Source organism: Corvus moneduloides, chromosome 16, assembly GCF_009650955.1.
Source record: "Corvus moneduloides isolate bCorMon1 chromosome 16, bCorMon1.pri, whole genome shotgun sequence".
Taxonomy (NCBI): Eukaryota; Metazoa; Chordata; class Aves; order Passeriformes; family Corvidae; genus Corvus; species Corvus moneduloides.
Genome location: NC_045491.1, coordinates 14682528 through 14707563, shown reverse-complemented (window position 1 = coordinate 14707563; position 25036 = coordinate 14682528). Strand labels below are relative to the sequence as shown.

Below are 25036 nucleotides of genomic sequence, written 5' to 3'. Positions count from 1 at the left end.
TTTCAGGCACTTGCATGAGACAAGTTAAATGAGAATTTCCATTCAAGGAGCTCTGAAAGGTTTTCTTTTCTCTTCACAGAAAAGAAAGCCTGGCTGTGATATCATATGGTATTTTAAATTGTTGAAGGGACTGAAAAACCTGGAGAGGGGTAACAGAGCAGAGGACAGATTGCAGTAATAGTTTAACACAACATGAAATAGAGGCAAGGCCTTGTTACTAACAAAAGCCTAAGTCAGCCATCTGTGTTAAGGCAGGGGAGAAAGCCTTACAAACTTGATTTGTAATGGAAACAGAATGTTCCTGTTAAGGGGATTTGTTTAAATCAGTTCCTCAGCAGGTGAGTTCACCATCTCTCCTGCTCCAAGCCACTTCTGTGCACTTTAGGCCAAACAGAACTAACCTGGAGAGCTGAGCCTTCCTGGGATAGGGGTACATCTGAGCCTGACCTTCACCTGGCAGGAGTTGACCACGATGTTGTCACTGGGGCTCAGGTTGCGTGTGCTGACAATGCCAGGGGAGTAGTAGCCTCTCATCAGTAAATAATTGGTGTGAGAGGCTTGACGAGGTTTCACTTCGATTCTGCGTTTGCCTCCAGAGCTGTCATCCAAGTCATCATCGTCATCATCATCATCCTCAAGTGCTTCTTTTCCCAAGCTACAGCAAACACAGGTGGTTTGATTTGTTTGTTGGGTTTTTTCCCAAAAGAAGAAAGTGATTCATTACACTGAGCAGAGCAAGGACACGGCATTCCTGCACTCTGGGCTTTAGTCATGGACAGCTGGGGCAACGTCCACACCAGGCTGATTTAAAGCACTGAGAACAAGAACTACAGAAAAGGAAATACACTTAAGATCCCTGGGAAAGGAAACTCTCCCTTTTTTTTGCATGTGTTGAAATGAATCCAAAATATCTCAGCTTCTAGTGCTGAAGCTCTTTGGTTCAGTGGACGCTTCATCCTGAGGGATCATCTGTTAGACACTGAGCACGAGGGATGCTGCAGGATGGGGCAGACAGTGTTAATTTTTAAGGGTGAAAAGGAGGAGAGAGAGTTACAGACCAAAGATTCCAGTTACTTTAAAAAATAGTAATTAAAAAACCACCAAACACCGAACGGCAGACATCCTCCAAGTAAAGAAAAGAATAGTAGTAGCAGCCAGGATGGATTTCCCAGAAACAAACTTAGTCAAACCAACACTATTTATTCCAGGACATGACAAGAGCCACTATGGATAAAGCTGAAGGCTCTGAACAACCTGATCTAACTCTGAAGTTGCCTCTGTTTTAAGCAGGTTATGCCAGGGACAATGAAAGGTTCCTTCCAACCTTTTCTAAGACAAGTTAGACCTTAAGTACCTTCTTTTAAAGCATATTTAAAGTCAAAAGGGAACACATGATTTAGAAAAAATGATGAGTACACAACTCAAGATGCCCCTACTCAGCAATGGGGCCAGTCCATTTTTGTTAATGACCTTGCTGATAAAACAGCTCATTCAGTTTGCACAGCATCACCCAACTGAGGACACTGCAAGTATATGAGAAGCTGGGATTTGCATTCAGAATATCTCCAGCACACTGGAGAGTCAACCTGGAGAAGAGCAGGGAGCAATTTCCTATGACAAATGCATGTTATTTATATTACAGTACTCTGCATCTGTCCCTCCACAGTAATAGGAAACAATTAACCAGATAAAGGAAAAGAAGCTTGTTAGAGTGAGTCACAAGAATCATAAGCTGTACATGGATCTCTGCACTGGGGTGGTTTGGCTGCTTTTTTCTGGCAAAGCCATGGCCCTCAGCATCTTGGGATGGAATAGCAGGTGTTTCATCTATAGGACAGGATGGAATTGGCACAGAGCTGCCAGCAAGAGCATGGCACTTGTGTTCTGACATCACAGTTCAGAAGAATATTATAAGAAAACCAGAGATCTGGATAACATGAATAAAGTGAAGGAACTGAAGCTGCTCATTTTAAAGAGCAGCATGTTATGGGAGAGGGACCACAATAACAATCCGCAAACAGGTATAAAGCTGCTCTAAAGAGAAAGAGAACAAAGTATTTTCCATGTGGATTCACAATAGGAAGCAGCAGGTTAAATTACTAAGAAATTTTAGTTGCACTTTTAAGAATGCACAAAATGACTGTAAGGAAAAGAGCTCACAGGTTCACACTGCCTGGGGACAGTTTCAGTTTATGCCATTACTGCAGGCTTACAGGAGAATTAAATCCAGCAGCAGACAGTGCACAGAAGCACTGCTGTGGTGAGAGGTTTCACTGATAAAGCTGAAACCTTGTTACCAACCCTCTCAGTCTGTGACATGCCAAGGCACAATGTTGATGAAAATGCTCCTGTAGCACCCAGTGCTCTCCTTTCCACGTCAGCTCTGATGGCACTGAAGTGCCAAGCAATTGAAATGTCACAAGGCAAAAGCAGCCCAGGGCTATAATGACAGGCACTAACTTAAGTGCCATTAAGCCTTCAGAGCACTTCCTCAGAAATAAAAATCTAAACAATAGCACAGTAAAAATGCCACAGTGGAGTGCAGGAAGTGCTAATTCCTGTCCAATTTCATCCAAGTTATCCCCACATTGTATTCTCTAATAGAAATAACAGCATTTACCTTTTTATCACTTCATTTTCCACCATAGAGCTGTCCACCACGATGATCTGCTCTGGGATCCTCACATTCACAGCCACCAGTCCCAGGGAGAACAGGGAAAGCATGGCCACACACTGCCCACCAGGGCCATCCATGGGAAATGCCACCATGCCTTCTGATGATGCATTTTCTTCATCTTTAAATGAGAAGTTGTGTGGCTGGTCTGATTTTTCAGCATCCTTGAGCTTCTCCAGGAACTGGAAGGACTCTGTACAAATGGTGCTGGGGAACCGCCACGTAAAAACTCTGCACAAAACCACAAAAAAGCACAAATCCTTCAAAATCTGCTCTTACTGAGAATGAGTTTTACAATTATGGTAGCACAAAGGAGCCAAACAGTTGAAGTTTCATGCTAGAGCTGATGACCAAGTACCTCCCACACCTGCTTTCACAGTCCTTTTACTATTTCCAGACCATTAGGTGTTTATGCACTGTGTAAAGGTCAGGTAGCATACAGCAAATGAAAAGCAAAGGTATCATCTTCTGCTTCACAGGAGTGCTAAAGAAATCTTCCCACCACATCCAGAATTGTGGTGCTGCATCTCCTCCCTTCTCCATGAATCTCTAAAGTCCTGCCCAGCACACCTGGCTCTATTCCCTCACTGCCCTGACTGCTCCCCACATAAGGACTGATCTCACATCACCATCACCTTCCTCTGCACCCACAGCTGAAGGTTCTTTGCTTGGACACTTCTCATGTGTTGTCACCTCCATGCCATGCTTGAGTAGATTTTTTCCTTTGCTTTAAAGCCCAGCAGTGCCCACCCTGCTACCCACCTGTAGTAGCTCTGGGACAGCTGGTAGGACATGGGCACGAAGGGCAGAGCGCGGCTCTTCTTTGGCCCCAGCGTGTGGTTCACCCTGCGCCGGTTCACCAGGCTCCTCCTCTGGCACTCCAGGAAAGCCTTCACCAGGATGTCATCCTGGTACTCCTGGTATAGCCGGAATGTCTGCAAGACACCCCTCAGTGAGAGCTCTGCATCCACTGCCAGAGCCACCTGCTCCAGGTCACAGGCCCTCAGTGGATGGGAAGCCACAAGCCAGAATGAAAATGATGCATATAAATTCACTTAACTACTCCTCTGTTCCTTTTATGGCCTTCCAGACTTTCCATGGTAAATGCCAATTAAATTACCTAAATACTACAGAACACTTGATATTCAAAATGGGATCAGGCTCCCACTGGAATTATAGATGTGAAGAATGCTCCTCTGCCACACATTTTGGTAAATTCTTCCCCTCATTTCAGCAGGAACACTTGGTTCTGTGAGCTTGGCTATTGAGGTTCCACTCTTGCTTATGAGCTGTTAAACTCCCTTTGAACTTTGACCTTAAGCACTTGATTGATTGATTGATTGATGATCTCTCTCTGTAGTCCCCAACGCTGAAGGAGAGGCCCCCCAACACCAGTGTCAACTGGGTATTAGGATTGTTTTTGTGATATCTCCTCCAGAACATTCCCACTGCTCAGGTGGGCACTAAAGCATGGTATAGTTTGACCCACTGGAAGTGATGTGGAGCTTATTTCATATGGTTTTATGCCTTCAACCTCCCATCCTCACGTCTTGCAATCTCATCCTCAGAGAGAAAATGACAAAGTGAAAATCTTCGTACAATTCCTTCCTTCCTATCTATACAATTTGCTAAAAGCAGAATAATTCCCACAGAATGGAACAAATCCAACTTTCTGGGTTTCTTCTATTTGAAAAAGGAATGTGCCAAGGGAGGGAGGAGAAACTTTAGGGTTGTATGACCACATGCAGACATGGCACTTGGGGACATGGTTTAGTGGTGGCATTGGCAGTGCTGGGCTGATGGTTGGACTTGATGATCTTAAAGGTCTTTTCCGACCTACACAATTCCGTGATTCTATGAGCAGTAAAGTTTGGTCCAGACACTGTACCTGAAATGACTGGCAAGATTCCATCTGGTTATCTGAGAGTGCCAGTGTGCTCTGAATCAGATTCTGCAGCACTAGAAAATGAATATCGTAAATACTGAAAGAAAAGAAAAAAAGGAAGAGAAAAACATTTATTCTGGTGATTTTTGAACATGAGGTACCCATTAAACCAGCACAAAAATCTACAAACTCAATCCCCTGCTTCTGAAATAGAAGCATAAAGGCACGAGATCCTACAGTTGAGCATTATTCATGTAAAGGAATGTGTTACATTCTCCCTGACCTTCCACCCCAAATTTCTGGATCAGTCCAGATAATCTGACACAAAGCTCTCCCTGATAACATCTCCTCCTCTTAAGATACAACACCCACACAGAAAACGTACACTGTTGTCCCAGTGATAATTTTGAAGTCATCTCTGTTATCATTTTATCTACCCAATCAATGTCAGAGGTCCCTACAGTCTTGTCAAAGTGTTCTTCTGTTAATAAATTTATACACTGCAACAAACAGATGAAAACAATGAATTAGGACACTCTTTATACGACTTCCACAGATGGGAGGGGCTGATGTGGCCTGGGAGCCCTAATGAGGAAAATGGTGCTGCTGCTACTCACCTGCTCAGATTATCCTCTTTTGTGCCTTGATCTGTGTCTTCTCCGATTGCCAGCACTCGAAACCTAGTTAAGGGAAGGGAAAGGAGAACACTGGAACCAGCTTTTCTGTGATTTTCTGTGATTTTGCATCAGCCATGAAGCCCAGAGGCTGATGAGCACAACTGCTAACGAGGCAAGTGCTGGACCAGCCCAGGGGACTGTCTGCTCCAGCAGCCCTCAGCACAAGGGTCAGACAGGAAAAGAGCAGTCCACATCAATCTCCACTAAAATATCTGTTGACAAGGAGATAAAACAATGGACAGGAGACAGTTCCAGCACTGGAAGGATTTTTCATTTTATTGAGGTTTTGGACTTCTAGTTACCGTCAGCAGCACTTTTGCTGTAATGCACAGCTCTTCCCAAAATAAGAAAAATAACAAAGGTGATAAATTTATTATCATAAAATGGTCTGAGACACAATTTTTCCACACTGCTCTTCAAGTGTTATTCATCATGAAAAAGCTTAACGACCTGGAGCTGGAGAATGCTGTACAAGGCTGAGTGCTCTTCCTTATCAATAGTTTTAGCAGGACTGAGATCATTCATCTGAGCAATCAGCTACAAATTGTGATAGAAAATGGGGCCAGTTAATCTGGAAAATGCTAGATTTCTATTGCAATGAAAAGTTACACCTGAGTAGCAACATCTCTAACACCAAGGTTGAGAGCTTGACAATTTAGGAAAATCTGCTGTAGTGAACTTCTGGTTTAAAAGTCTTATTTAGCAATAAGAATGGTTTGAAACCAGCCAAATTGTGCAAAGAACTGAAAATCACATAAATATATTTACGAAGTGTGGATATAAAAGAAACACTGCTGGTTGTGTTTAGTAAAACTTCTTTTCTTACTAAGGGTACAAGTACAGAGGGTGTAAATCATGCCCAGAGAAGAGACCTGCTCTGAATTGCTGCCCCCTCTCACTGCCTCACCCCATGTACAGAGTCAAAAGCACCATAATTAAAATACCTGGAAAAGAGTTCCTCCAGAGTGTCAGGAATCTCAAGTTTGGGATTCCCCAGGGTTGAACTGAATTTCTCTTTCAGTCTTTCCACAAACTCTTTAAACTCCTTTGCACAAACCTTAGGAAAGAGGAGACAGAAATGTCATCAACCTCAATTTCTTAGAGTGGGAAAAACCCCTCTACTTTTCAAGTGTTCATGGAAATTCTTGTAGAAATAGCTGGGTTTGAATTATGAAGTCAGAAGCAGTCCAACAGCCAAGGGAAGGCAGGGAAAAGCTCTTGCAGTTTGTGTTTGCTGGTTTAGTGAACAGTTGCAGGTTCCATCTGTAATCAGCTCACAGCTACAAGCCAAGCACTATGAACATATGTTCTAAGACAATTTCCTGATTTAACAGCAAGATCTCTTGCTAGAGCTATGTTTAAACTTCTGCTCAAGCCCTTCAGGCTTTTCCATGTTCTCCATTAAGTCTGTTTGCACAATCATGGCTTGGAGAACACCTGTTACATGAGAGGAATGTTCTCTGGAAACAAGTTTATATTTGCTTCCAAAGACAGACTTTGGGGATGGGGACACATATTTATTTCAGTGATGTCTCATCAATGAACAACTACTCTTCCTTTAAGCAACATGAATCTAACAACAGAACTGATGGGCTTTTCTGACAATGGTATAAATTGTCATTCCTGGATAAAAATGAGCTTGCTGTGACACAGTTCCAGTTCTGAAAAAAATCTGAAATTCAAAATGGAATTGTTTGCACTGAAAGTGTAAACAACTTTTCAATTTGAAATTGTGGTTCATTTAAATGGAAAAAAAAAAGAAATAGAATCTTTTGGCTGCTCAAATCAAGTCTTATAAAATTTGCTTGCATTCCTGCACTCATCCACAGAAGCTAAGGCAACATTTCAACACACAACCGGAATAAAAAATTAGAAATTACAAAGCAAGAACGTTTTCTTGCTCAGATAATAAAGTGGCTCGAAGGATAAAAAAAGAATCAGCAGATAGAGATGTTTAGTCATGGCTGTTTATAAACAAGCACATTGAAAACACAATGGTTGTTGCACAGGGCGCTGTTTATGTGCCTTTGGAAAGCTGCCCTGTGTCCACTTTGCTCCCAAACCAGCAGTGATGCTGCATTTTTACAATGATGCTATTTTTACAATAGCTAAAGGTTCCAGGGAGAGAAAAGTAATTCTTACAGTGCAAGTACTCAGTAATCCAAACAGCATAAAGTACTCTATGAACTTTTGGAATACTTCCCTCCTACCTGTGGATCTTCATAATTATTTTCTCTATTCATGAAATCATCGATGAGGGCTTTATCTTGGTAGACCTCAGCAAGGCAAACTCTGCAAGAGATTCAATTGAAGGTGTTGCTTAGAGCTGAAATTTTCCCAGTTCAAAACAGATCTGACAGCAGCAGGGTGCAAACAAGATGAAATTTTTAAGTTACATGAAACAAAAGAAATAGGTAGGAGGCCCATGTCCCTTCAGGAGAATTTAGCCTGTATTTAGAACATAGAAAACTTCTTACTTGTAATTGAGGTAGGTCTGTGGGTTTCTGACAATGTATCGGGCTCTCCGTCCCACAGAATGGGAGGTTTTATCCAGGGACTCCTCGAAGCTGGAGTGCATGAGGTCCCTCACCACCTGCCAGGGCACAAAGGGCCCTTTCACCTGCAGGAGGAACAGAAGGATCTGCAGTTAAACCTCCCTCTCTGTGCACCACGATGCTGAGAGCAGGATGAAGTGGTGGCTGATGAAATGTGTGTGCAGCAGCCAGCAGCTCCTTGCTCTGGGTGTGTTCAGCACCTTGGCATTGAGCACGTGGCTGGCAATCCTGCACAGCATGAGCAGGCTGTCCTCCTGCACCGTCCAGGTCACGCGCAGCCGCGTCATCCTCAGCAGGGCACTCTGGTCAGCCTTGTCATGGTAGCGCAGCCGTTTGCTTTTGTCTACAGAATCCTCTTCTAACAAATCCAGGGAAACAAAAAAAGACATTTATCTCAGCACTTTGTATTCTGATTGACTCAAAACTTCTATCACAGGCTCAGCACCAGTTCAAGCTCGTAAGAATGAGAGATGAGCAGGGAAGGAAGTTGCAGTCTAGAAAGTGAAATGCAGCAATACCTCTCCCAGGCATGAGAAGACAAACACTTTAATTGGCAAACTTGACAACCTAGAGCATCCTTCCATGAGGAATCTTTAAGCCAGCTATCAAGAGCTGATGATGAATTGCAGGGAGCTGCTCTGGCACAGACACCATGAGGATTCCCCTGGCCCGTGCAGCCCAGCAGTGCAGCTGTGGCTCACACACAGCTCATGGGCACAGCGTGCTGCTGCTTCTCCCCAGGGCACCTGAGCCTCCTCACTGACAGAGGCAACCCAGAGACATGGCCAGAAAGCTGCCCTGTCACACACCCTCTTTTCCAAAGCAGCTTCCAGCAGGCCTAGGCATTGTAAAGAATGCTGCTTTTTCCTGTTTCTTACCTTTCTTTTTCTTCTTTGTCTTCTTTCCAACATCTTTCCTAAGCCTCTTCCTCTTTTGGCTTTTTCCACCTCTCACTCGTTTTGTTCGATCCTGGGTTGGTTCTTTACTTATTTCAATATATTCCTCTTTATGGATAAGTGACTCTGATCCTACCTTTGCTTCTCCCAAAATATTAATTTTGTTACCTAAAATGACACATATTTACAGCAGTGGAGCTTTATAGCAATGACATTCTACAATGTTAAGGTATAAAGACCAAATGACAAATTTCAGCAAATTAGAAGACAGATTTAAATTAAAATTCCCTCTCAGAATTGCTCTTTGTTAGTCCTGTCATTTCATGCCCCTTCTCAGCAGCTCACAGAATAAACTCCTGCATTAATGAGGAATCATCAAGTAATTAAGTCTAGTTTATAGTGCACAAACACAAGGGAACAGAGCTGAGGTTTTACATTCAAACGGAAGCATTTTCTCCTCCTTAGCTCAAACATTAGGCTGGATAACAGTGCTACAAAACATTGGTCCCTCTGGACTTTCTGCAAACTGTACATCAGAAATTACAAAGGATAGAAATTATTGTTCTGTAAGAAGTTACTTACACATCTATTTTACAGCCCCAGAAGTATCCTCTATCATTGTAAGGAGACAGGACCAACCCATGTCATCAATACTAGATTAAAAATTATTGTTCCATATAGCCCCTAATAAGGAATGAAATCATTTATCTGTTTTACTGCCCCAGGAGCATCCCAGATTACTGGAGGGAGACAAGAACAACCCACACCCTTCATGCTGGGTTTGACAAAGGCAGGAAGAGCTGTGGCACAGTCTCAGCCCTTACCTCCAGTACTGAGTGGCAGGGGGTGTTTGGTCAGGAAGGTTTGGAGTCTTGCTGTCAGTCCATTTTCAGAAACTGTATTTTCCTAAGACAACACAGCTTTAAAAAAGGTGACATGCAAAAAGGGTGCACTGGTTTTAACAACAATCTACGTTATAACCTGAGTAGTGTCAGAAATAAATTTTCAGTTTAAAGGAAAAGATCCCTGGCTATAACAAAGAAATCACTTGTATCGTTACTACCACACATTAGAATGGCTCCAGAGCTTTTCTTAAATCACACTGGAATGACCACTAGACTGTGAAGGTAAGAAATCTCAAGTTTAAAAGCAGTAATTACTGTAAAAGAAATGCTCAAGTCTTTCATTGTTACAGAGGCTGAGCAGAATTTGCTGTAAAACAGTATTTTTCCAAAGCATTTTACATTCCAAAGGAACTGCTGAAAAGCACAAAACCAGAATGCAAACACACTGAGGAAATGCCTCCTATAGCACATTCTGCCCATCCTAAATCTGAGCCTGAACCAACTGCAATGTATCAGGAGTTCTGCCATTCTCTGCTAAACCCATTTCCTTTGTGTGGAGTTCACTGGGGACAGAAGTTGGTCACAGGATGTGGAGAGGTAAACAGAGACTGAAGAACTGCTGGAGGATGTGTTACTGCTCAACAGTGAGGTGACTGAACAGCAGACAAAATTAAGAGTGAAATGATCCTGCCTGAGGGGAATAAATTAGCAACTCTAATTTTATATCCACTGATAGGCTCTGATTTGTCCAGTGCTCAGGGGAGAGTAATTACAGGCAGTTCTGTGCAAGTGCCTGTTCAATGCCTGGTAATGGTGAAAAAGCAAAGGAGATGTACGGAATTCGTAGGGAAGTAAAGCAACACTAAGCAGCTATAAAAATCTGTGTTTGGCCACAGCCTTAAAGCACTGTCAAGATTGTATTTCCACCTTAAAAAGCATAGAGTAGAACTACCACAGGTTAAAAAACAGGCAACAAGAATGATTAAAGACAGGACAGTTCCATGCTGGGAATAGTAGATGTCAGTCTTAAGAGAAGGATATGAATATGGGAAACATGGGAGATGTCTACAAAAATCAAGTGAAACAGCAAGAGTAATGGAGAACGTATTTTTCACAGCTTTCCCTTAGTCCTACAATTATTGGGGAGCTTCAGGCATCAAAAGGAAGTGGTTGCACATGACAGGAATTTGAAACACTGCCACAGGAGGCTGGGGACAGTAAAGACTTACATGTGCTCAAAAACCAGACAAATTAATGCTAGAAGAAAAAAGCTATTACTGCTTTGAAACATCAGCCCCAGATTTAGAATGGCCTTGAGCCAAAATTGCAGACAGCTGGGAGAGTATCCTGAGGGAATATCCCTTGCTCTTACAACCTTCCATCAGAGACAGGACATTAGCCAGAATTCTGATTTGCAAACGTTGGGCTCCCTATTTTTATTTATTTATTTTTTCCTTTGTATTTCCTCATTCTGGATGTTTTGCTTTTTGTCTGACAACTTCTACATTCCAGAAAGGCAAGAGGTACCACTGAGTAGTGTGAACTGCTTGCTCAATGAAGTATTTGTCCTTTGGTTGAATGTACAAACAAATTTATTGTCAAATTCAGTTTTCAAATAAAATTTATGTCCAATTCTTTCATTCACCTCAGCACCAAGATTTGTGAACATATGGCACTCATTTCTTTCCAGTGATGCAAACCCTTACTGAGAGCATGCAAACAGTAAGAATTTGGTGTCACTATCTCAACCTTAGTAACATTAAAATTTGGAGAAGTCACTACAGTGTATAAATTTTAAAATACCCACCTTCCTGGTCTTATTGATGATGTAGCTTGTCCAGATCCAATTGCGTTTCAGATGCCCATAAAAGCTGGAATCCAGACCTGCAGCTCCCAGCCCATCTCCAGGGATGGATCCATCATCAACCACCTCTCTGCTGCCTCTACCAGCAAGAGGAACAAAACCCACAGTAATTATTTTGTACAGATGCATTCTCAGTGCTCTTAACTGGTGTGTGTGCAACGTGCAGAACTCTCCCCTTGCCCTCCCAGTTTAGTGGGTAATGTTACACCATCAGTTACATCCCAAAACTGCTTCTTGACCTTAAAGATGTCACAGTCATCCCCAGCCTAACTGCAAGTAAACACCAGATATTCAATTTAAAAGATCTACTGCCACACCAAGAGACCGTATGCAGAAGTTCAAGCAAGGATCAGTGGAATTGGGTCCCTCAACTCCACTATTTTTTTTAAGATAACTTGATATATCTACCTGCAACATGGAACTAACTGAAAATACCTTTAAACAGACTGTTTATTGAAACAGAACAGAATATTGGCAGAGCTAAACCACAGTGCACAACACAATATAAAAAATTTAGCTGGGGTTCTGCATGGCTGTCACAGGTTGTGAGTGTACAGTCCTCCCAGGTATTCTGGGTGTGATTAGGCAGAAGATTAAATGCTCCAGAGATCCCCTCCATATTACAGTGCACACCAACACCACATTACAAACTAACCTGCAACCAATTACAGCCAAGCACAGCACAAAGGGACAAGACTCAGAATGTGGCACTGGGGAGCTACTGAAGCTACTTGAGATACCATGATATAACACATAGGGGCAGAGAACCTTTGTTATTGCTGGCATTCACTGTACTTGGGAAGCATTCCCTTCCTCTCAAGTTTGGTTTCCTCAGGACTCCTGCAACACACATCTGTACTGTTCTGAAAGGAAATCCCAACCTGTTTATCCCATCCCTCCAGCACCACAACCTGCCTGGCAGACAAGTTACTGGGAACATGAAACAGAACTACCTCCCCTGTGAATCACTTCACCTCTGAACTCCACAGAACACGCAGCTGAGATGCTTGAGTCTTAAGTGCTGTTGCTATTGAGTCACATCCTCAACACCTGAACAGTTCATTTTGCCTGGCCTACTCAAGAAGCCAAGCAGGGGCCAAGGTGACCTACGTGGTGTATTCCAGCATGGCACACTTTCGTTCCAGGTTGTGTTTGTTCACTGCTGACTCCTGCTCCTTTTCTACATCCACAGCAGTCTCCTCCCCTGGAAGGTTGCTCCTCTTTGTCCGAGGACAGCGGACAACTCCTGGACAGACAAACGGGTTTCACTCTCAGCATGACAACTCAGAATTCAACTTATCTTCAATCCACCCTGCTCTGGCAAACTACTGCTCCCAAACAGTATGTACTAGCTTGAAAACAGTACTACCATTTTTACCTCTTCTCAACACAACATGCTTGCTTCTCACAGAGAAGGGCTTCTATCAATTTTGATACTTCCAACAGGGCAGCAGTGCTTTGCCATGAACACAAGTGGATCACACCTTCATAGAATTATATGGTCATTGCTCCCAACATTTTTTTTTGTGATGCACAGGACAACATTCCAAAACAGTACAAGTGACAAAACAGAGCCTGACTCAAGTTTTAGGAAGGGAAGAGGAATTGTGGTGTGCCCAGAAGGGGCAATGAGAGTGCTCAGGAGGTACAACTGTGCCATACCCAGGGGTGTGTTCAGGCAGACACACTGCAGATCAAACCAGAAGTTCTCCACGTCCTGCAGGGTGTTGAGGACGTACCAGCGCCGCTCAAAGGGGCGGCTGCTCTGGGCCAGGTTGTAGTGCAGGTCACAGATGGTGGTGTCCACAATCACAGCATTTCTCTTCATGTACACAAACACCTGTGAGACACAGCACAGCTCAGGCTGTAAACATCACTGAAATTGCCTCATCAGCAGGACACACCAGCTGGTTTAGAACTGCACAGTTTCTGTCTTTGCCGTTCCTAGCCACCGCTCTGATAGAGGCCACACCCATTCCCACACTACTGCACTGTATTCCCAAATTCCCTTGACAGCAATCCAGAAATTTCCTTTCTAGATTTAGAACAGCTTCTTTTCAGCCTTGTGCACAGGATAGTCCAAGTTTCCACAGAGAGTGGCTATTTCCTACAAGTCCTCACTCAGGATATGAATAGGTGTGTTTGGGGGCCTCATCACCTTTCTTATCCTCATAAAGTCTGGTCTGCTTTCTCCTTTGCAGGTGCTCTCTATTTAAAAAAGATGCATATGAATGTCATTATTTTACTCTGAACAGTGCCTTTATTCTGTGTCAGACATCCAAGCTTAACACCTTGATGGAAAAGAATGTGTCATACTCATTTTTCATTAAGTCTTGCCAGTCTGGGACCTCCTGGATCATTATTGTGTGCAGGGTTCAGCATTATACATTTGAGTAGTTCCCTTCCAGAGAAAGAGGTGAAAAATTATCTGCACAACTTAAAATATCACTTGGATCTGGAGGTTTGCACATACATCTGAAAAATCAGTACTTCATTTAAGGCAATTATGAAGCCCAGATCTTGAAAAATTAATGAAGAGCAACTGCCTTTTAAATTTTCTTTTTTTTAATTACCTGGTCTTTGTCTTGAAACTTCTCTGTTGGGCCAAACTGCAGCAGTCCCATGTAACATAATCTTTGAAGGTTTTCTACCACTGAGAAGATGTACCTCCTGTAGCAATGGTAGGAGTGTTACAATTAGCACTCAGGAAAACAGGAAAAATGATACCAGAGAATACAACATTTCCACGCAGCAACCTGAACTTTCAGCAAACCACCAAGCTGTAGAATTTCTGAAGTGGTATTTTTGCTTGAATTACCAGCCTATGGAAAACATGGAATACCCCAAGGGTCCAAATTTCCTTTCCTCAAATCACAAACCCAATAATTTAGCTAAATACTAAGTAAAATTTTGCTTGCAGAAATGAAAATTAGCCAGAAATAACATATGTAAGAATGAATTAAATATGGTCAACAGCAGATCTGCAGACAATTTCATGTTATGTAAAGAAGATAGGAGTAACAAAACATGACTGCTAAATACAGGCCTTCATATGTGTATGTATGAAGAACCGGGCAATGATTCTTGCAGTTCAGGTTGTTTAAAATTACTGCTCCAAGAAACTGCTTTCAGTTGCTCAAAGCTTTGGCAGAACAAAAAGTGCAACATTTCCCATCCTGCATAACTCCATCTATGGCAAAATTCTGGCAGTTGCAGGAACCTTCTGCAAGATTTAGTTTCTGAGGCAGTTTGTAAAAACTTAGCTTTGCCCACGTTTACCTTCACTAAGATCTAATTAAATGCAGTTAAATGGGAGTTGGATTTTGGCAGGCGTTTTCTCTGAGGGTCAGAAAGATCAAGCCTAGAAATTTGGCTCAGTTAAGAAGTTTTAGTGAATAGAGGCTGAAGAGACAGCTTGGTTATGTGTCATATTGTCTTGCATCAACCCATCAGATGGAGCCTGCAGATTTCAGAAAATGCCATAAATCCAGTTTTCTCATTTCTGAGATTTAGCAATAGGTTTGAAATTGCAAACCTGGGCTCCCCATGAGCCTTGGCAGCTGATACTGCCCAGCCCTGTTCCCTCACCAAAGGCACATTTGCAGGTTTGGAAAATGTCATACAAACCTCCAACCATTCACAAACTGTCAGCATGACATTCTGGGAAAAGCTAACATGGTGCTCGCAATTCCACACATTCAAATCACTTTCCTTTCTTCAGTCCAGTCTCAAGTTTTACACCCCTGGAAGAGGAATGGCAAACCATGGCAGACATGCCACGGAGAGTACGAGGAGAAAATGAATGTGTGAGAAGCAGGAAGTGGGAAATGTGGCACCTTTGGAAAGATTTATGAAGGACAGCAACACTTAGAACCTATTAAATTCTGAATTTAGCAGCAGTCAGGAGCGTGTTTTATACAGAAGCAACATCCTGCTGGTGAGTTATGAAGGACAGAACCTCCCAGCTCTCAAGCACTGCCTGACAGCATACATGAATATTGTTTATTAGTTTCTTATTACCTTCTATTTGGGAGAGAAAAATACAGTTTGGCACACTATCCTTTGAGGATTGATGATCCTTGTCTTATGTGCCAAAGTTCTCTTTGACACAAACAGGAAATAACTGAGAAAACCATCAGCCACCGCTGGTTCCTCTCTAGAGCCACTTTTTTTGACTCATCTGCTTACCTTTTGTAGAGGAGCTGCTGTCGGACTGGCCTTGGAAGAAATCTGATCAGAGTGTGCTTTTTTAGTGGATCATTTAAAAAATCTTCCAGACCTTCCACCTAGAATTATTTCAGAAGTTAACCAAAATGCAAAATGTAACTATCCCCTGAAGTATAAAGCTCTGCTACCAGAACTGCCTACTAAAATATTTTCTAAGCAAACCTTACTGCTTTTGTAAAATCCTTAAACATTTTTCTTGTTAATCAATGAGGCAGAAGATTCAGAGAGATTACAAAAAGCTCTTGGCAAAATAGTAGCTTAAGAATTTGCAGTTTTACAGGGCTATACATTTTTTTTTCAGTGAACCTGTGAGAGCAACTATTTCTGTAAAAGACTGCAGTGTCTCCTCTCCTCTCCGGGGTCTAGTTTTGCTAAAACAGAGTAAGAAGATATTTTTTCCAGCCTATAGGTACAGCTGATATCACCAGACTTTGAAGGAAACAAAAAAGCACCGTACCTTGTAGCTGACTTGTACAATCTGAACAAAGACTGAGAGAGGCAAGCAGAGGAGAATGTCACTGACAAGAGCCCATCCAAATCCAAACTCCCTGTGGACTGGGAGAGGAGGGATGTAGCGCATCCATGACGAGTCATCCACGTACACTGGGAACAACAACACCAGCTCAGGCTCACACCACAAACCCAACACCCACACCAAGAGTTTCACTCTGAGTGTTCAAGCAGAACACAACTGGCAGTTCACAGTCTTAAAATCTACAACGACCTGAAAATTCTCTAAACCATTGATTTTCAAACCTTTCTCAAGTAGACTTTTATCTATTTTTGGCAAAGTCTGTAGTAAAGTCAGGATGTGCCACTTCTTACCTGTTTGATGAGACAGATCTACTTCAGTCTCCTGTGCAGAGGTCTCAGGATTCACCAGAGTTGTCACAATTTCTAAGGTCCCATCTGGTTGTGCTTCAATTACAGCTGCATTCTCATCCAGCCCTTGTGTTCTCTCACCATCACTACTTCCTTTTTGCCGTGTTTCATTTAAAGGGTGTCCATAAATTAAGTACCAGAGGAACATGTGGACCATTCTTAAACGAGGCATTTTTGGAAGAAAGCCAAGAGAACGTCCAAGTCCTGGAACTGGGAAGGAAGATTAAAGACCAAACAGAAATAAAAAGAGGATTAGAGCAGGAGAAACAGCTCCCTGTGCGAAACTAATGTGAAGAAAACTGGAAGGAAAGATGGGCAGTTGAAAGTAAATATAAGTTACAAATAGTAAAGAAGGAGTAGTAAATACAAATGCTCCAGTTCACAATTGTAAAAAACATAAGCAGCAAGAAAACATTGGATAGTGAGACTGGTTTAATATAAATCCAATTTGACTTCTATAGGAGAAGAAAAAACCCACTTGTATCTGAAAATTATTACTACTAATAAGTGGGAAGGTGAAGGATGACAGAAAACCCAAAATTAGCTGTACCTGTAACAGGGTGATAGTTCTTTAGCTGTGTTATGCCCATTTTTTCATCAGTTTTTCCTGCCCGATTATTATCAGCTTTACATGAGCTTTCTTGCGTTTTTCCTGAATCAGGAACTGCCTCTTGCCCCTGGTTTTCTTCCTCACCATGGTCCTGGGATGTTGGTGTCTGGGGGACTTTAATCCTGCAGTAAAGCCACACAGCACTTAGGTAAAAAATAAGCAGAGTTCCCGTTCTTCCCTGACTTCAGGAGACATCAGCACATCTCCTCAGCGTTGTGCTTCCATTCCTCTGTTGCTAAAGAGGTTGTTTGTTTGGAGTTTTTTTGCTTACCTTGTGTTTACTTCCTCTGCATGTATTTGTACATCCTAGATAAGCCAAGCTCCCCCCAAGCCATCCCAAGCCTCCCAGGCATCCCTGACTTGCCTGTTTGCAGTGCTGGAGTTGGAGATGCGGAACCGCACCTGCTCGATGGCGCTTTTCACCAGGGGATCACTTGGGCTCACGGAGGGGTGCACAACGAACTCCACCTGTTCAGAGCAGCAGAACACAAAAAAAAGGTGTCTGTGGAGATATCAGCTCTTAATCAGCTGCATAAATTATCTGAGATTAACAGTTAATTAGCAGTAGCCACAATGGATGAATCCTATGATGGTTTTAATAATTCACAGAACATCAACACTTTTGGATGAAAACTCCTGTTGCTACCTTGTATTAAGCAAGAGGTCAAAGCACATGGTCTTTGTACCAATAAACTGCTAATGGCATTTCTACAAACCTTCGGTTTTGGGTTTTTAAAATCTGAAATATTTGAGAAACAAATACTTTGACTTGTAAATATTAGGCTGAGAGGGATAAATGAAAAGTCAGAACTCATTAGGTATAAGGCCAAGCTAACAGATATTGCTGCTGAAGGTACACACACAATTCAGATTGGTGAGATTTCATATGTGCTCTACACTAATTATGCAGCAGGTAACTTTCAGTGTTTAATTCCCTGCTTATGAGCATTTCACACTAGAGCAAGTAACAAGTCTCAGCTCTACAACCACAGACATCTGACTTCCATAAACCTCACTAACAGTGGATTTTTGTTTAAAAAAAAAAAAAAATCACATTCTATAAAATTTCAACTCAGAAGATCACTTAGGATTTTTCATACACTCTTGGCTTTCAAAAGGGGTTTAAATAGAATTATGGTGCAGCCTGACAGTGCAGGGAGAGAACCATGAATCACAGAACTGATAAGTAGCAGAACCTCTCGGAAGGGAGATTCAGAGACTTTGATCTCTGGCCTATTCCTTGGTCTCAATTACCTGCAGCACAATAACAGAAAGCAATGATTTGGTGTCCACAGTAGCTTAGTTTGACATGAAGCTTCTGGGTAGCTCCATTGTGGCTTGTGCCACAAGAAGTGAAGTCACCCACACATTCCAGTAAAAAGGCCCAGGACGCTGTGATAAATGAGCTAAATGCTGTGTCTGTGCAGTCACCTTTTTGCTGATGCCATCCTGGATGACCGTGGTGCGGTAGAGCCTGAGGAGCCCCTCCCGCGCCAGCCTCTGCACCAGCCGCACAATGGACTTCTTGCAGCACTTGGTGGAGACACCTTCTTGCTTCTCTTGATCCATGACCATCTTCTGAAGTCTGAAAGATGCCAGATACCTTGCATTTTAAGCCCAGCAATGCTCCAAACTCCCTAAGCAGTTTGTTAGAGGATGTGGGGTGAATGGTCATTTCTTTCTCTACTTCTTACAGTCCCTGCTCTCTCTTCCCTTCTGCTGAAGACAACTGGGAACTTCGCTTTACATTTCAGCCCTATTTTCTTTCTACTCAAGCTTTTCCTTGTTAGGGGAGAACTGCTTGTTCTGACAGCAAATTCTCAATGCCTGATTCCTCTGTGCATGGCTACAGTGCAATTATGAATCCAGCTTCCCTAAGATCAGGAGAACCTACAGCATTTTTAGGTGGTGATTTAACAAATGCAGTCTGTTCTTGCAGTTGTGAGCTCAGTTCAGCTCGAGGCAGAAAGGGTTTATTCAGTGGTTTCAGAGCACAGAAACTACTCCTGCATTCACAACATAGATACAGATCCACATATCCCACCCCTTGAAGCCAGCTCCCTTCTCCCTTCTTCCCTTGCCACAGTGGCAGGGCTGTGCTCACACCTTACTCTCCCCATGCACTTTCCCACAAATGCCCCAGACCCTAGTTCTGGGCTCTTTCAATCCTGGGGAATCAATTCTGAAAAAGACCTGGAAGATAATAAGGGAATGAAGCAATAACTGAATGTACACATGGACTTCAACTTTCCCCAAAGATTACCAAATCCTGGTAATTAACAAATGGAATGCAAACACCAGTACATTTCCTTGGCAGAGGCTGGGGAGGGACAGAACTTCCACTGATTCTGAGGGAACCTGTGAACAACCTGTTGGCAGCACTGAAGGGTCAGCAAGACCTGAAGTATCTTCCAGGCCTGCGCTTGGATGTGACTTGATCAATCACTGATGAGGCTGGTGCCAGATGAGGCTCTAATTTTACAACACTCAGCAATTAAAGAAGGTGACAGAAGATTTCAAAATTCTCAGACCAGAGGAGAGTAAGGCCATGATTTCTGACTAAATTCCTACAGCAAGCAGCCCTGGCTATACTGGCATGCTAGGATCTTCTGTGCTGACAGAGAAGATGGATGGTGCAATCCTATTTGTGACAAGACAGTACTGCCAATTTAGGATCCAGCAGAGCACCAGAATTTCCATTTCTTTTTGGAGGTGAACTCTTAAAGGGCTGAAAGACATTGTAACTTTTAGGGAAGTATCTCCAGCTCTGATAAGGTGTCAGGAGAAGACATATAACCGTACCACATAAAACTGCACTGAAAAGCAAACTTTGAGGGCCCTGCTAGGATGCCAGTGACCAGTAATGAGTGACATGAAGACCTGAGTCTCTCCACCCCATACAGAATAACACATGAACAAGTTTTGAAAGCATGCAGAGATAAAACTGATGCAGATGAAAGAATTCTGCAGCAGGGAAGTGCTGTACCTTACAGTGTGGCCCCAAGTCTGGCCTACTGTGAACAGATGAGTAAGTTCTCTGATCTCTATTTATGAGACATATAAAAGCACTCTTGTGACATTATCTGCATGGAACTATTGTTGTTTCCAAACAGCTGATTAAGATTCAATCCCCCACACCTTCCCTGTGCCAGCCTCTCCATCCTTACAGTCAGTGCCACCAGGGACAAGAAAAGGCAGAATGGAATAAGCACCCAGTGCTCTCCCCACCCCAAGGGCTCAGCCTCCCCGGGCTCTGCTTTGCCCTGGCTCACGTGAAGAGGCTCTCGATGAGGCGCAGGTTCCGCACGGCCTCCACGATGAGGTTGCGGCGCTTCAGGAGCCTGTAGGTCTCGTGGGGCCTCTCCACCGCTGCGGCCTTGGAACGCTTCTCCTTCCTGTGGCCACAGGGCTTCTGGGGCACAGCACAGCAAATCAAAATGGGACAGCAACCAGCCAGCATCTGCAGCCTAACGGGGGCTCCTCACACAGGAACAGCTGAGCAATTCTGAGTTTGGCTGGGTTTATTTATAACCAACTACTCAGATGGAGATTCTCCCTTATTTCCCCTTCCCAGGAGTGGATGGTATAATGTAGTGTGTGCTACATTAAGTAATGACATGCATTAAGTCAACACAGAATTTGGAGAGCACCAGGGAACTAAGCCAGAACTGTATTTTGGACACCTACCCTCCTATCTCCTGGAAAAATTTTCACTTACAACTACAATGCAGTGCAGCCAAAATATGAATGCACTTTGAAATTAATTCAAAAAACCCCAAAACAATTTGATAAATAAATACAAAACTCTAGTTTGAAGTCTTGCTATAAGAGCATAAAACTTAACTCAGACAGCTGTACAAAAAGAAGATATTAAGACATTTGATCTTACTTTAGGATCTTCAAGTCTGACTTCCTCCACCACAGCCACATCTCCATCTTCATCCGTGGGATGAGCACAGGTGGAAACACTGGACTCCTGCTTTAGGGTTCCCAAACTAGAACTCTCCCCTGAAACGTTGTCTGGGAGCTCCTCAGGATCTTCAAGAATCTGAGGGGAAGGCTGCTTCTTCCCCTGCGACTTCACAGCTGTTGGCTTTGAGCCTGGTTTGAGAGCAAAAAACCTTGTAATTGTTCTGCTCTCCCTGTGCAGCTTTTCTAAGAGGCATTGTCCCATCCACCCAGGTAGTTGCACTTAAAAGCATTCTGCGACACTTTTCACATATTCTGCCCTGCTGGAAGCAGTGGTTTGACCATGAAAGACCACATTCAGCCTCCAAAAGTAAAGTTAAAAAAATGTGAACTCTCTGTCATCAAATAATTCTCTCCACGCAGAAACCTTTTCACAGCTTGGAAAGTCATGAAGGGCTTATCCAGAAACTGCTATCTGAAGAAAGGAGAGTTTCTGTCTCAAAGATTCTCAGGTTCTGCCAGAAACCTCACTTTTCTGTCTCAAAGCAGAATGAGAATAAGAATTTAGTATTACTCCAAAGATAATCTACATAGAAAAATAGAGATCCCTCTCTTCCCTTGGAGTTCATCAGAGCAGTTGTAGGAACATTTTTAAATAGGTAAAAAAAAAATTAAGTAAAAAACGCCCCACCATATCTTTTTAAAACATGCCTCCAAAAGGCTGGTAGCTTTCACACCAAAATGTTCCAAATAACTTAAGAAAAAGCTGAGGTAACTAACTTCAGGGGACAAGATATTTTTCTTTACAAAATACTCAGGTGAGTTAAGGCTGTGGGTCAAGTCATCCCAACCCTGAATATCCAAGGAGCACAGTGTGTGAGCTCCTTTTCATTTACACAGGGCAAAGGAGGGACATGGCATGGGCTCAGGAGAGGCAGCACAAACACTACTTGGGACACAGACACCAGGGCACACCTCAGCCCTGGGAATCGCCAGAGGTTACCACGCTGGGTGTTCCAAACCATAGCAATCTGGGGGGAAAGCAGGGAAATAACCAAAGAGGCTTAAAAATAAATATGTGACCAAAAACCATAATGGAAGCTAATATCATGCTATTTGTTCTTTAATAAAATGATCCATAAGAAAAATGCAGGAGGTTCCCCAAATTTCAAAATCACAAGTTACCTTTGGCCGGTGTTGTCTGATGGGCATCACCTTGGACACTTGATTTCAATGGAGAACCAGAGTTGGTCTTTTGACCTTTTCCTCTCCTCTTCCTGTTTTTCCCTTCTTCCTCATTGTCAGACTCTGAGGCCACAGTCTCATCTTCTCCAGGAGACACATCTTCCACACGTGGGGAATCTTCTGGCACCAGAGCCAAAGTAACTGTAGCCAACTGCTCACTCCTGGCCTTCTCCCTCTCAAACTGACGGTTTAAATCACTCTCCTCTGCAAAAATGTAGGAAATGTACTTTGTTGTCCTTTGCCGACCTTCATCCTCCATAAAACCCTAAGGAAATAGTTGGAATGTTATTTTACCACCTTGCTTCTCCATTCTTACAGTGTTCTCCAGCATCAACAGTGGGAAAATGTTCTAAATGTTATTCCCCCACATCAAAAGATACCATGATACTCTTTTTTTTTAAGTAACAAAAATGTCCCTAATCTTCACACTGAGAAATCAAAAGGAATTCTGTGCTTGAAAAATAAATAAATCCGCATTACCAGTGTACTAGATTAAAACTCCTATGGTATGAGGGACAGAGAAAAGTCTGAGGAAGAACAAACTGTGTGTATTCAGAGTGGAAATCAATTTTTTTCACAACAAAAATGTTTGTGAAATATTGGCACTGCAGTTCTCTGAGTGATTCAGACTACAGTGGAAGTGCTGCTGCCCTGTCTGCAACAGCAGGTGCTTTCAAGGATCTACAAACTCCAGCACTTCATCAATCAATAAGGGAAGGTTTCATTTTCACTGCTGACTAAGGAAAAATATGTAAAGATACTCTAAAGGTTTACACAGCTTGTTTTTTAACCCTACAGAACTTTTTACTAAATGACAAGATTTTTCTAAAAAACTTCCCCATTGAGGGAAGATGGCAAACATCCTGCCTTTGTGGAAAGGGACTGTTGCGTGCCTGCAAGACAGGACAGCTGGATTTGTCTTGTGAAATGAAGAAAACATTGAAATATCTGGAAATAAGAAGTTTAATCATCATAACTCCTAGAGAAGTAAGTTATTTTGCTCCAGATTTTCCTGGCATTTTCAAAAGGCAAGTAGATTAATGACTTTACATGGACAGAGGGTCTTTGAGAAGATCCTTCAGTCCTCTAATTAGAGCAGGTTACAATCATAGTACCGAACCCTTGCCTTACACACCTTTTACTCAACTGAATTAATTCTCTTTTCCATCTTACCAGGACTCTCTCACTGTCACTCTCAAATCTCTGCTGCTTCTAATGTTTGAGGTGAACAGCGTTATTCCCAGAGTAAGCACAGCTGTATCTTCAGTTTCATTAAGTATCTAAATTATTTTATTTTAGCCTTACCTTGACAACTTTGTACCTGTCCAGAAGACGACAGAGCATCCTTGCTTCCAGTTTCCCCACATTCATAGCCAGGCGAATTTCTGCCTGAGAAATGCCTTTGGTTCCTCTACTTTCAACTGTTGCAGAAAGAAAAACAGAAAAATATCTCAGGGAAATAACCTGACTGAATTTTATATATGTGTTTTTTTCTACATACATTAATATTTCCCAAACAGCAGTACCTGCCAGAATATTAAATTTAAGATTCCCCACTAACTAAAGACATTTTTACACACACATAAAATATTCAGCCAAATACTGTCATAAACCACAATTTTACATGAAGCAGTGCCCAGCAGAATGAGGTATGGAGGTGACAGATTCAAATTAGAAGCACAGATGATTTTTTTTCCCCTGGCAGCTTTCCACACTTAGATATTAATTTCTCCATTTGGAAAGGAAAAGAGATAGGGAGAATAAGGAACGTGGTTTTCTTCCTCTTTTCTCATCCCATCACAACATCCAGTTTCTGCTGGGTGGTATTGAAGAGTTGCTAAGCTTCCAGGAAGGGCTAACAGGTAGCAGCACCTCCAGTCTGATATGGACATAAAGCTCATTTTGCTATGAAAAACTGACACTTTCTGATACAAAAGCAACCAGAATGTAAAAACATCTGCAATATACACATTTCTTTTATACTACAAGGAGTAAGAAGGTAATGGGAAAAGTCTTCAGATGTCTTACATCACCTACTTAGCTGATAAGCCTGGGTGAGCATATCCCTTTCACAAACAATATCCACAGGCTGGACAACTTTTGTGATGATCTCTTCATCATCATCATGATAATCTTCCATTTTCTTCCGAAATTCCTTCAGCAGTTTGAGGCAACGGACCATGACATCAGTCCCTGTGAAAAATGAGTGTTAGTAACACCTCCTAAAAAAGTGCAGGGGGTGTGCACAGGTTTAAACACTTCTTTCAGCAACATGAAGAAGTAGCAGTGCAATGGGGAACAAATGACTAAGGACAACTGGGAATTTCTAGGAAAGGTCTGCAACAGCTTTTCTCTTTGTATGAATCTGGCAATCAGCTGAATTTTTGAGGTGCTCCAAATCTTCACATCTGTGCCAATGCTAGGACTGCCCAGTAGGAGAAACTTCAACAGCATAAATAAATGGATTGAGTGCTCATCCCCAGAATTACACCTGGAGAACACATATTTGACTGGGAGATCACTCGCTGGGTATAAACCCATTCCTTTTTACAAGGACAGAACACACTGCTGCCCACCAGCCACAAGATTCTTGTAGATGATTTAATTCCACATCCTAGCATGTTACAGTCCATCAGCTGTGCCATGTTAACTCTCCGCTCACTGGGCCCTTCCAGCAAAGGGTAGAGTGAGGACAGATGCAGGAGAGCTGAGATCCTGCTCCGTGGTGAAGGATGGTAAAGGATGCTCTCCTCAGTGTCACTGAGCT

At 42.6% G+C, this 25036-nt stretch overlaps 1 protein-coding gene across 2 annotated transcripts in view; it reads right to left on the bottom strand.

The window, feature by feature from the left end:
- The window catches only part of GTF3C1 (general transcription factor IIIC subunit 1), a 38106-nt gene that overhangs the window by 6590 nt on the left and 6480 nt on the right, over nt 1-25036 (bottom strand). Inside the window, exons 7-32 of one of the 2 annotated variants that reach the window (XM_032125519.1) lie at nt 24307-24462; nt 23575-23690; nt 22210-22534; nt 21005-21216; nt 20388-20527; nt 18547-18700; nt 17480-17583; nt 17056-17237; nt 16449-16715; nt 16081-16226; nt 15585-15682; nt 13970-14066; nt 13059-13236; nt 12507-12642; nt 11340-11475; nt 9512-9593; nt 8670-8855; nt 7992-8149; nt 7714-7856; nt 7447-7528; nt 6181-6293; nt 5177-5239; nt 4563-4656; nt 3437-3609; nt 2621-2905; nt 402-655 (exon numbers count right to left, since the gene is read on the bottom strand). In XM_032125519.1, coding sequence (XP_031981410.1) covers nt 402-655; nt 2621-2905; nt 3437-3609; nt 4563-4656; nt 5177-5239; nt 6181-6293; nt 7447-7528; nt 7714-7856; nt 7992-8149; nt 8670-8855; nt 9512-9593; nt 11340-11475; nt 12507-12642; nt 13059-13236; nt 13970-14066; nt 15585-15682; nt 16081-16226; nt 16449-16715; nt 17056-17237; nt 17480-17583; nt 18547-18700; nt 20388-20527; nt 21005-21216; nt 22210-22534; nt 23575-23690; nt 24307-24462 — 4080 coding nt within the window. The remainder of the gene's footprint in view (nt 1-401; nt 656-2620; nt 2906-3436; nt 3610-4562; nt 4657-5176; nt 5240-6180; nt 6294-7446; nt 7529-7713; nt 7857-7991; nt 8150-8669; nt 8856-9511; nt 9594-11339; nt 11476-12506; nt 12643-13058; nt 13237-13969; nt 14067-15584; nt 15683-16080; nt 16227-16448; nt 16716-17055; nt 17238-17479; nt 17584-18546; nt 18701-20387; nt 20528-21004; nt 21217-22209; nt 22535-23574; nt 23691-24306; nt 24463-25036) is intronic. The other variant, XM_032125520.1, reaches the window with a different exon arrangement.